Source organism: Tupaia chinensis, unplaced genomic scaffold (genome assembly GCF_000334495.1).
Source record: "Tupaia chinensis unplaced genomic scaffold, TupChi_1.0 Scaffold149658_1, whole genome shotgun sequence".
Lineage (NCBI taxonomy): Eukaryota > Metazoa > Chordata > Mammalia > Scandentia > Tupaiidae > Tupaia > Tupaia belangeri.
In genome coordinates this window covers 865546-877902 of record NW_006209503.1, presented here as the reverse complement: position 1 = coordinate 877902, position 12357 = coordinate 865546, and the positions used below count along the sequence as shown (strand labels likewise).

The window sequence follows — 12357 nt, the reverse complement described above, 5'->3', positions numbered from 1 at the left end:
GGAAGGCATGGAAGGACTGTGGGGAGAGGCACTTTCACGAATCGGTAAGTGCTTGCTTTCAAAGGAAGAACTGAGGGGGACCCGCAGGTGACATGGTGGTTAAGGTGCTGGACTCCCACATGGCCCAAACCCAGAGGCTTGAAAATCACAGGTGCGTGTATGTGCACACCCAAACTCCTGAGAGGGGAGGGAGAAGGGGTTATGGTATGGCTGTCCCCACTGAGAGGAGTGATTTCTCACTTTCCCTTTCCCTGTGTCTCTCCAGTGAGTGTACATGCCCTATGGCAAAAACTCGAAGGAAAAAAACAACCGAGGTGCCTTTTTTCTGCAGGTGGAGATTACTCAGTGTCCGCCATTTTTACTCTTCTTTCAATGATCTCCAAGGCAGGGTGCCCTTGTGCTGACCCTAATGCTGTAGGCAGACAAAATTTGACAATCAGAGAAGGTTCTAAGAAGTCCTACTTGTGTCATACAGACCAGAATTTAAAGGTTGCCCTCAAACTGTTTTCTACCTCCAAGGGACTCTTGTAGGCTCTGAAGCAGTGTTTAGAGTGTGAGAAAAAGACGTGAGTGAAGATTCTGCATGTGGAGTTAGAGCAGACTCCAGAAGCAATGGAGGGAGACTGCTGTTAACGTGTTTTATTTTGTTCTGTTATTTTGTGTTTTATTTGTTAAATTTTACTATAAAGGGCATGGGCTCACATGCGGAGGGGTGGGAAAGCACCCTCCCAAGGAGATGGCCATGCGGTAATCCCTTCTCCATTCTCCTCTTAGAATTCTGGGCAAGTGCTCGCATGCACACACACATGTTTTTAAGCAACCAGGTCTGTGACGCACACTGTCCAGTGTGCTACGTGGGATCCAGCTGCCTTAACCTCCATGCCACCAGCTGGCCCACTTTGGCCCACCACGCCTGGCCCTTTCAGACAGACTCTCTTTCTGTCATCCATGCTGGTCATGAGTTTGCAATCCTCCTACTTTAGCCTCCTGATCAGCTGGAATTACAGGCCCAGAGCTCTGCACCTGGCTTTTAGGGAATTGAACCTGGGCCTCTCATGTGGCCTCAGCCTTCTGGGCATCCCTGTCTAGTGCCTGCTTTCATGGCTGGGTCCTAGCTGATTTTGAAAAGCAGATGGTCTATTTACGTCATTGTGAAGTATATTTATTACGTTGACAGTAACTGCGAAAACACACATCCTATGTATGTACCGACTCTAACACAGTAGTTCATGCAAAGTACAAAATAAAAGCTCCAGGGCAGGTGGGCATTCCCGGGGAGTGATTTGGAGACTCATTCATTTCTCATCATGGTGGTTCTGGTTGCCACCTTCAACTCATGACTTCATGGTCACTGTGCTTCACCTGCAGCAGCTATACAGAGAGGGAGCATGGAGAATAGAGGGACTGTGACAGGTCTTTGTGGGCCAGACCCGGAAGTGGTTACACATCAGCTCTGCTCTTTCTGTGTTTAGAAAGCAGTTAGACATAGTCACACCTAACTCAGAGGGAGGTTGAATCCCAGGAAAAGGTCAAACCATATCATCATCAACTACAGTTATTCCCACCCAAAACCATACAATTTGATCCCAAGTTTCTCTGAACTTAAAAATAAAATGCCCGAATTTCATTTTGGAGTATTTTAAAAACTCATAGTTTATTCCACTGTGTCATAAAATGTATCTGCTTGTTCCAGGTTTATGGTCAATGCAAAGCAGTGTTTTACATTAACAGGCCAAGAAGAGTTCTCTATTTACCTGCCTACAACTGTACTCTTCGCCCAGGTAAGAGAGCTCTGATTTTGTTAGTTTTAGTAGATGATAGATTATTTAACCAGGAGATGCCCGCCCCCGCCCCCATGAGCTCTTCATTGAACTCAATCTCCGTTCTTCAAGGACTCCTGCCCACGGTCCTGCTTCCACAGTGTTCTCTAAGAAAGGAAGTCGTGGCCAGCTGGGAACAGCTGTAACTGGTCTACATTCCTGTCAAACCCTGGCTAAGCCACTCATGGAGCAGATCATGCACAGCCTGATTTAGAGCCTTACCTCCTGTACATTATTTTATTTTTCTTCCTCTCTGGATGTATGCCCCTAGTTCCTATCAAGTATGAAGAACCATTGGTGTTGTGGAACGAAGGACCAAGTGGACTAAGAATGAGGTTGAAACTAAAGAGATTTGAAATATGCACATGCATTCACATGGGTCTTCCTTTTTTTTTTTTTTTTTTTGAGAGATTTTCACTGTAGGGCGCGTGCGCTCGCCAGACAGACAGAGAGAGACATAGAGACAGAAAGCGAGAAATCACCCCCCAGGGGGGATGGTCCCGCCGCAATCCCTTCTCCTCCATTCTCCTCTCGGGATCTTGGGCACGCACGCACACGCGCCCGGCGTGAGTTTTAAGCCACCGGGTCCGGGACACGAACCGCGGTCGACTACGTGGGAGTCCAGCGACATAGCCATTATGCTAACTGCTGGTTCCCCGGGTCTTCCTTTTTTCAAGAGAAAGTCCTTGGAAAGCAAGCTTCCTTGGCCTGGGAAAACGGGATCTGGCTACCTGGCAAACTGTTATGTGAACGTGACTCTGCTGGTGGGCCTTGCTAAAGTGCAGATTCCAATTCCACAGGTCTGGGGCAGGGCCTGACAGCCTGCATTTCTAACTAGTGCCGGGGGGATGACAGTACTGCTCTCTCTTTGGCAAGACAAGGCAACCAAGAAACATTTCATTAGTCGCAGCTTAAAGGCCCTGGTTGTGAAAACAAGGCTCACGTGCAATAAACTGGAGACCAGCAGCAGAATAGTGTCAGAACTTAAAACAGATATCAGAGCTATGCAAGGTCAGGAAGTAACATGCGGCAATGATGCTGTCCCTGGGCCTCCCCCACAAGCTCCCTCAGTCCCCAACTGCACCCACGTAAACACACCGTCAAATCGATCTGTTTGCCCTGCAAAAACAACTTTAAGACAAGTTTCTGAGCCTGACCTCCACACTAGATCTGTCAGCTCAGTTACTCCAAGTAGAAATTCCGGCTGTACTGTTAATGTGATTATTCTTCCCAGTCACACAATGATTTGACTAAGTTTGTTTTCTGGCTCCCTTGCATTTTTTATTTATTTATTTATTTATTTATTTATTTGCCAAAGAATGATGCTTCTTTTAGTATGAAGTTCATGTGCTTGTTTACTTTGCAAAAGCATTGTCCAGGCATTTTCTGTGTGTTTGACTTAGGCAGTAGGGACCGGAAAGTGAGTAAAACGTGGCAGTAATAAAATCTCGACCTTTGAGAACTCCCTCGACAGAGGCAATGATGAGAAAGGATATCGAAATAATCGGGGGTGGAAAATCTTATGTCAATATACCATATTAGCTATCCTTGAAAAAATTCCCAGAGGAAGTAAATTTGTGTGAGGTGAAAACTACCTTGCTTTGCTTTCTCTTTTCATCATGAAAGTCACACATGCTCAGTACAGAGAGCTCAGTGCTGACAGCAGACTTCCTCTCCTGAAAGTATTTTCCTCACTTCATCGTTGCCAGCTCTGAGCCCGTGCCCTCTTTTTTACATCTTTGTCTCTATCGTGGTCATATGACTGACAGGGTTAAAAATCAATATTTGTAAACTACTCTCATTGACATCAACAGTTGCTCGAAGACGTATTCAATTTACATGCCCTGACTGCCCGGGCCCCATTAACCCCTCTTACCCTCAAGTTCTGGAAGCCGCCACTCAGTCTCTTGCAAAATATAACAACGAGAGCACTTCGAAGCAATATTCTCTCGTGAAAGTCACCAGGGCTTCTTCTCAGGTAAGGCTGAAGTATCCATGCCAGTTTCGCACTGTGCTTCACAGCTGTGGCTATAGACTCCTTGGTTGAGAGGAAGATGTCAAGGCACTCCTTTGGATTAGAACCCAAGAGCTTTTGTCAGCACCCCCTACTTTGGTAGAGTTGATACACATTGAATCAAATTTCTGCTTCCATGGCATTTCTACAAGAGTCACGTGACTTGATTTTACTTGAAGGCAAGCAGAGAAATGGACTCACGTGTCCTTAGGGGATTCTATGTAGGTTCCCTGTTTATTGCTACATTTTCCTATCTGAGCGACCATGGGCCATTTAGCAAGACAACTTTTACTCCATGTTAAGACCTGATATAGATGCTGAGTTTCATGAATTAGGGGAAATGGAGGCTCATTCGTATTTGATATTTCACTCATATGGAAGAAAACTAATCTGAAAGAGCTACATGAAGAAAAATAAGCTCACCAAGGGAAGCTCATTCAAATTCTTAAGAAGAGAATAAAGATATAGTGATTATTTTTCTAACTAACAAAATAATGGTACCTAGTTTGATCATTGTGAGAACTTGCAGGATCAGTAGACATGTGTATTGACAATGTCCCTGGGGATGTATCATTTTTATAAATGGAATGCTATCAAAACTGAGTCTTTCTCCCATATTAGAAGGTTTGATTTTTATGTCTCAACTCTTGTCTCACACCAGTGGGTGTTTGGCCCGTCTTACTTTGTGGAATATTTAATCAAAGAGTCACCATGTGCTAAATCACAGGACAGCAGCTGTTCACTTCAGCCCTCTGACTCTGAGGTGAGTTTCCCTTAATGTCTCTATAACATAAAAGAGTTGTGCTCAGAGATCATCTCTAAGTATTTACTGAGTATAAATTGCACATGAGGTGTTGTAAAGCACAAGATGTGTATCCTTCTATAAAGGGACAACCAACTATTAATAGTTAAGAGATTAAGCAGGCCCAGATGCAATAACAGATTTCATTCAATTGTTAGTGCAATTTTCATCAGCAATGTGATGCAGTTGCAAAAAGTGATGATAGGGTCATGTAAAATACAGAAGAATCTCCTCATAGGTTGATGAAGACCCTGGTTTTTTGGGGGAGAGATTTTTCGCTATAGGGCGCGTGCAACTCGCCAGACAGGGAGAGACATAGGGACAGAAAGCAAGAAATCACCCCCCAGGGGGGATGGTCACGCCGCAATCCCTTCTCCTCCATTCTCCTCTCGGAATCTTGGGCACACACGCACCCGGCGTGAGATTTAAGCCACCGGGTCCAGGACGCGAACCATGGTCGACTACGTGGAAATCCAGTGACATAGCCATTATGCTAACTGCTGGTTCCCAGGACCCTGTTTTGAACTGAACAAATCTGGTTACATTCATAAGAAGGACAAAGTCTGATAGGCCTTCGTTTAAAGAGTGGATCAGAGCTGGGAAGAGAATCCTGAAACCATCTAAAACACACCTGCCAAAAATTTCAATGGCCAGGTGTGTTGGAGCACCACTGGATAACATACATCAAAATTCTTTTTTCCCCTTATTTACTGTTTTTCAGTAACTATCATATTAAGATATAATTTGTGGTGCCAGCAGATGGCATTAACAGTTACGTCACTGGACTCCCATGTAGTCAACCATAGTTCAAGCCCTGTTGCCAGCAACTTAAAAACTCAAGCTGGGTGCATGTGCATGTTATCCAAAATCCCAAGAGGAGAATGGAGGAGAAGGGATTGTGGTGTAGTTATCCCCCCTGGGGAGTGATTTTGCTTTCTTTCTGTCTCTCCAGTGAGAGCACATGCCCTAAAGCAAGAATCTCTCAAAAAAGCTATAATTCGCATACCAGGCCATCTGTGGTGGCACGGCAGTGATGAAATGCTGGGAAGTCTTGAGTTTTTATCCCCATGTTTCCCTGTCCATGCCAGGTGTGCTCACATGCACCCATGATTCTGGCAGGCTAAGGCTTGGAGTGAATGATGGCATGGGGACCTGTTGAAGGTACCTGTCTGTCTGTCTCTTTCTGGAAGAGATGAATAAGTAAAAAAAAAAAAAAAAACAGGGACCATCAGATGGCATGGTGGTTAAAGGCCTGGATTCCCACATGGCCCCCCACAGTTCGAGTCCTGGACCTGGTGGTTTGCTTTCTCACACTCTCTTGCTCCCTCCCTCTCTCTATCCCTCTCTGGTCAAATGAAAAGAAATAAATGGATAAATAAAGTTAAATAAAGTAATTCTTTAAAAAAATATAATTCACACACCATAAAATTCAACCTTTTATGGTATATAATTCAGAGGTTTCTTAGTATATTCACATAGTTGTGCCACCACTTTCTTATTTTAGAATGTTTTAATCAGCCCCCAAAGAAATTCTGTAGTCATTAAAAGTCATTTTCCACTGTAGCCTCAATCAAGCCCTGAGGCCAAGAGGCACAATTATATAGGCAAGCTTTCTGTGCAATGCAAAGAATTTTTAATAATATTAGTTTTTTGTTCTTCAAGAAATACTGAGTTCCCCGCCGTTGGAGGCAATTTAGCATAGTTGGGGGGGATTTTTTGGTAGGGTAATCTAGAGGAAATTGGCTCAGAGTCTCCTTATTAGATGATAGGAGCGTGAAAATGTTAACTGTGTGTCTACACAAACAAAAAAGTTGATTTCCATTCATGACTGTTGATCATCTTAATGCTGAAACAACATCATATTTTGTCTTTCTTGTAGCCCGTTGGTCTTTGCACAGGTTCTCTGAGTCGAAGGCACTTAGAAAAGTGGGTCTCTGTGAGTTGCAACTTCTTCGAAGCACAGGTATTTTTCAATCCTATTGTCTTCCGGTGAGAAACAAATGATCTATATTTACCTCCTACTACCCTACCCTTTTGATTTCCCTCCGGCCCACATAACCACTTTTCCCAGGTTGCCCTAAGGCCACGCCCACAGAGTAGTTGTTTAAAAATGCGTCATGGTTTGTTTCGGTCTCATTCTGACCCTACAGAGTTGGAAGGGCACATTCAGAAACAGGGAACTGCTAGTTGGCATGTTTAAGCCTCTGAGGCTTTAAATTTAGTATCCCCCCACACACACACAGCTTATCCCTAACCACAGGGAGGAATCATTTCCATGAAAACAGTGGCTCCTTTTCCAGAAGTACATCTTGAGCAGTAGCTATGAGGGGACCTCTGAGGTAGCCTACGAGGTGATTGAGACAAGCTACCTGGGTTCCAGTTGTGCCCTGCTCCTGTGAACCGTGCGACCTCAGGCAGGTTTGTACTTGCTGAGCGTTGATTGCCTCATCTATAAACGTGATCACAGCACTTACCATGTTCAGATCCTTGTGACAAGTGAGGGGACCTTCATGGAATGAGGAGTGCTGTACAGAGCATGGCAAGAGGTGGCTGCTGTTACCACAACTGTGAACAGGGAGAGAGCTCACCAGGGACTTTGAGCAAGTCATTGAACCTGAGCCATTGTAGACTTACTGTCAAGCTTTCACAGGGCTTGGTTCCTCCTGTATCTGTTTCAATTTTTAGCCCTTTTACAGGGAGTCCCCTCCTCTAATCTGACCTCCCTTTGAAACATCCCATCAAAAAGACACAGATCAGATTAGTCTGGTACTAGACGTGGCAGGGCTTTCTCACTGAAACTGTGCATTTGAAACATTTTTATTTCAGGCTCCAGCCCCTGGAGGTGAAAAGTCTGCTGTTAATCAGGGACCTGAGAGCCTCCCCAAGGTGGAAGAGCCCCAAAAGAAAGATTTGGACCCCACTCCCTCTCCCAGCAAAGCTGTACCAAGGGGATCTGTCCAGTACCTCCCCGATTTGAATAAGTCTGAAGATTTGGATGAGGTGACGCCTGAAGATTTCGAGGGAAAGAACCCTCATGAAGCCTTGCCTGTGCAGCTGGATCTAACCACAAATCCCCAGGGAGAAACCCTAGATGTCTCCTCCCTCTTCTTGGGGCCTACTGAGAAGTTGGTTGTCCTGCCTTTCCCGAAAGGCCTACGCTCTGCTGAGTGCCCAGGACCAGCCCAGAAAGACAACCCTCTTGTCCTCCCACCATGAGAATCAGATAGAGACTTCAGGGCTGTGTGATGCCCTGAGAGGTGGTGTGGACAAGGGACAGAGAGAAGAATTCAAATATAGAGTGGCTAATAAAATGTATCTTGGTCTCAGCATATTGACTGGATAGAAATAATGAGAGTAAGCCCTCCCCTTGGGCTGCCACGAACACTGCACGTTATACACTATGTATTGAAATTCATCTCCTAAACTATGCACAAGTTCATACCATGAATAGATGCTTCTCTTGCATCTACAAACTCTCACTTAAGAAGATTAAAATTCTTTTGCTTCATATATATGCTCAGATCTCTGTATTAAAGCATGCCATGAGGGATCAGCAGTTAGCATAATGGCTATGTCGCTGGACTCCCATGTAGTCAACCGTGATTCAAGTACTGGACCTGGTGGCTTAAACTCACGCCAGGCGCATGTGGGTGCATGCCCAAGATCCCGAGAGGAGAATGGAGGAGGAGGGATTGCGGCGTGGCCATCCCCTCTGGGGATGGTGATTTCTCACTTTCTGTCTCTCTCTGTCCTCTCTGTCTTTCTGGAGAGTGCACGTGCCCTATAGCAAAAAAAAAAAAAAAAAAGATACTTTCTCTAATACCAAGAGATATCAGAAACAGACCCAGCAGAGTTGCACTCTCTATATTCCCTTTAATTACAAGATCAAATGTTAATTGGGCATTGCTCTTACTATTTCCAACCCTCTGTCTCTTTTCACCTGCCTGAAAAGCTCTGGTTCTCAGCAACAGGGCTGTTTTGATTATCACCTAAAAAACCTTCTTTCCAGCAAAGGAAATAACAATTAGAGTGAAAAGGCAACCCTCAGAATGAGAGAAAATATTTGCAAGTTATTTGCACTTAGAGATGAGGTACAGGCAAGAGAAGAGTACCTGTGGCCTATACTGGAACACTATGCAAACACCAGACTTCAACAGCCCATGTCATTGTTAAAATTTCTCTCAAAACACATTAAAGGATCTGTCATGACATTCAGTCACAGACTTCTTTTTTTCATATTTAAAAACTGTAGGAGAAAATTTCCCTCGATTAGAAATATATGTACATATGCATGATCATGTACACACACACATACACACACACACTATAGAATTGTGGCATTTTGACAGTTTGCAGGTATAATTATCACTCTCCATCTTAGCAGTCATTTCTTAAGAGGGATACATAGACTTTGGCAAAATTTACCTGAAGAAAGGTAGACAGTATTCACACTCAATTGCTTTTAACTACTTCTCATAAGAAAAGATGATATTGTGGAGGTGTCATGTGGGTCTATTACACCGTGAAGCCTTGAGTGTAGACAGGGTTAAGAGAGCAACAAGGTATGTGAGGAACTTGAAGCTTTGCCACCCTAGACTGAGAAGGCCAGAGGAGCAGTGGCTGGCTTACCCAAACCAAGTGTGAGCTCTGGAGCCCTGCAAGAGATGCTACCTGGCAGAAGTCACCCTCGTGGAAGGATGCAACCACTGCCAAACCAGATGTTGAAGCAGGAGGCAGCAGGAAATAAACACTCTGCGCTTGCCCTGCCTTCTTCCCTGCTGCCTATCTCCTCCTGTTGGAGTGTGTGTGTGTGTGTGTGTGTGTGTATAAATTACAGATTTGTATTCAACTGAGAACTTCACATTCTTTTGTCTGTTAAATGTTTCTTCTCTTTTCCCCTTCCACCCACCTTCTACCACCCAATACCCCTCCCTTATAGTCTCTGGTATCTACAGTCATCCTCTCCACTATTCTATCTTTGGATCTTTCCATTTCTGCCATAGAGTGCAGACATTCAGTACATATTGAGTGGGGATATACAGTGTCTATCCTTCAAAATCTAACTCACTTTGCTTAACATTAAGTATTCTATATTTACTCACTTTGAATCAAATGATAGGGTCTCATTATTTCTTATGGCTGAATAGTATTCCATAGTATATATGTGCCACAGTTTTTCAACCCAGTCATCAGGTTTTTGATACACAGAGTGATTGATTCCCTGTCTTAGCAACTGTGAATAATACTGTAATAAACATGGGTTTGCAAATGTCTTTCTGACTGTTTTTCCATCCTTTTGGTAAATACCAAGAAGTGGGATTAGTGGATCATATGGAAATTCTATTTGTAGAATTTTTAGGAACTTCCATATTGTTTTCTACAGAGGTTGTACTGATTTACATTCCCACCAATAGTGTAAGAGAGTTCTGTTTTCACCACAGCCTCACCAGCACTTGTCAGTCTTTACTTTTTTGATCCTAGTCATTCTGAGATTAAATGGTATCTCATTGTGGTTTTAATTTAAATTTCTCTTATGACAAGAAACTTTAAATATTTTTTCATGTGCCTTTTGTCCATTTGTAAGTCTTCCTTGGAGAGTTGTCTATTCAGTTCATTTGCCAATTTTTAAATCAGATCCTTCATTTTTTTTATGAGTGAGGTGCTTGAGTTCCCTATATATTCTGGCTATCCCTTGTCCAAGGAATAATGTGCAAATATTTTCTTCCATTCTGAGGGTTGTCTTTTTACTGTAATTGTTATTTTCTTTGCTGGGAAGAAGCTTTTTAGGTGACAAGCAAAACAGCATGGTACGGACACAAAAATAGAAGCAGAGACCAAAGGAATAAGATAGAGAATCGAGAAATAAAACCCAAATCATGCAGCCAACTGATCTTTGGCAAAGAGTACAAGATAATTCAGGTAGAAAAGAAGGCCTTTTCAGCAAATGGTGCTGGAAGAACTGGATGTCCACCTACAGAAAAATGAAACTGGACCCCTATTTCTCACCATTAACAAAAATCAACTCAAAATGGATCAAAGATTTAAATGTAAAGTTTTAAATATGAAATTACTGGTAGAAAACTTGGACCTCTTGAAGACATGGAGTAGGCAAAGATTTCTTAGGAAAAAAGCCACTGGGACCAGCAGTTAGCATAATGGCTATGTCGCTGGACTTGCATGTAGTCACCCACAGTTAGCGTCCCGGACCCAGTGGCTTAAAACTCACGCCGGGCGCATGTGCGTGCATGCCCAAGATCCCAAGAGGAGAATGGAGGAGAAGGGATTGTGGCATGGCCATCCCCCCTGGGGGGTGATTTCTTGCTTTCTGTCTCTCTATCTCTCTCTGTCTGGCGAGCGCACGCACCCTATAGCAAAAACCTCTCAAAAAAAAAAAAAAAAAAGAAAAAAAATACTGACTCTTTGAATCCCACTAGCCAGCAGGAAACCCTGGATTACTTAATTCCCAGGGCACTGCCTGGAAGACAGGGCCAGGCAAAGTCAGAGGATGGACTTTGAGGGCAGAGAAAAACAATGGCAAGTCTCAGGTAGGACATTTTTTTCCCAAGGGTGTTCTATGACATGCTTCTCTCTCTCTCTCTCTCTCTCTGTCTCTCTCTCTCTCTGTTTTTTTTTTTTTTTAAAGAAAAGAAAAAGTGAGGAAGGACTTCAGTCTTCGTTTCTCCCTGCAACTACACCTCCTTTCTTTTTCCCTGGCTAAATTCTTGAAAAAGTAGATTGTTCTCTTGCTTGCCACTTCCTTGTCAGTTGTTCATTCCTCAGCTCATTGTAATGTGAGTTCTCTTTTCTCATAATCCACTGATTCAGTGTTCCCTAATAACTGGCCAATTATAAATTCAAAGGCAGCAGTTCTGTTCACATTTACTTATACTCGCTCAGTGATCTGACCATCTGACCCTTGCTCACTCTTCAAGTTTTCTGAAGTAGATTTTGTTCCACATTCTCTAGATTTTTCTCCTTCTTTTCTGACCTTCAGACCCAAACATAGATCCTTCTTTTATGGTTTACCTCTCAGATGCTGTTTCTCCAATTTTCAGTCCCTGATATGCTTTTCTTACTCTGCAAACTTTATGCAGACCAACTAATCCACATTCTTTCCAGTAGTCCCAGAATGATGCAATCATTATTTATCTTAGGACCCTGTGTTCAAATCATCAATAGTTTGCAATCTGCTAACCCGAATCTTTTAGGCGGAGACCCAAATAAAATAAAGGTGAAAAAGAAGACATTACAACTGTTACCACAGAAATATAAACAATCATTAGAGATTACTCTAGTTAGTGTATGGAACAACTACACACTAATGTGTTGAAAAACTGAAAAGAAATGGACAAATTCCTGGACACACAACCTGCCAATTTTTTTTTTACCATCAATATATACAACTTTTGTTTGTCAAGAATATCTCAACAACAACAAGAAAAAAAAATTCAAAACCCCAAAGCTATACAGGACTTATATATTCAGTTCATCAAAGTAGTATACTGGTTGACCAACTAAAAACTACATGTTTGTTTTATATGAAAATCTTGCAGAAAATGTGATTATTAATGACTTCATAATGATAATGCTACATAATCAACCAAAAGGAAATCTATCTGAAAACTCTAATAAATATGTATTTTTCCTATGTCAATTTACTTAATAAAATTTCCTTAAAGGGTTCTGGATTACATTTTAAGCATCAACTAATATTTTAACCA

The 12357-nt window shown here is 42.8% G+C and overlaps 1 protein-coding gene across 1 annotated transcript in view; it reads left to right on the top strand.

Annotated features, from left to right (window-relative positions):
- FETUB (fetuin B) overlaps positions 1–8146 on the top strand; it is a gene marked incomplete in the record, with an annotated part of 8925 nt that extends 779 nt beyond the window's left edge. The window contains 6 exon segments of the mRNA XM_027769452.1: positions 1–44; positions 1694–1781; positions 3635–3798; positions 4496–4597; positions 6516–6599; positions 7463–8146. Of these exon segments, the coding sequence (XP_027625253.1) occupies positions 1–44; positions 1694–1781; positions 3635–3798; positions 4496–4597; positions 6516–6599; positions 7463–7852 (872 nt within the window).
- Between the last annotated feature and the right edge of the window lie 4211 nt (positions 8147–12357).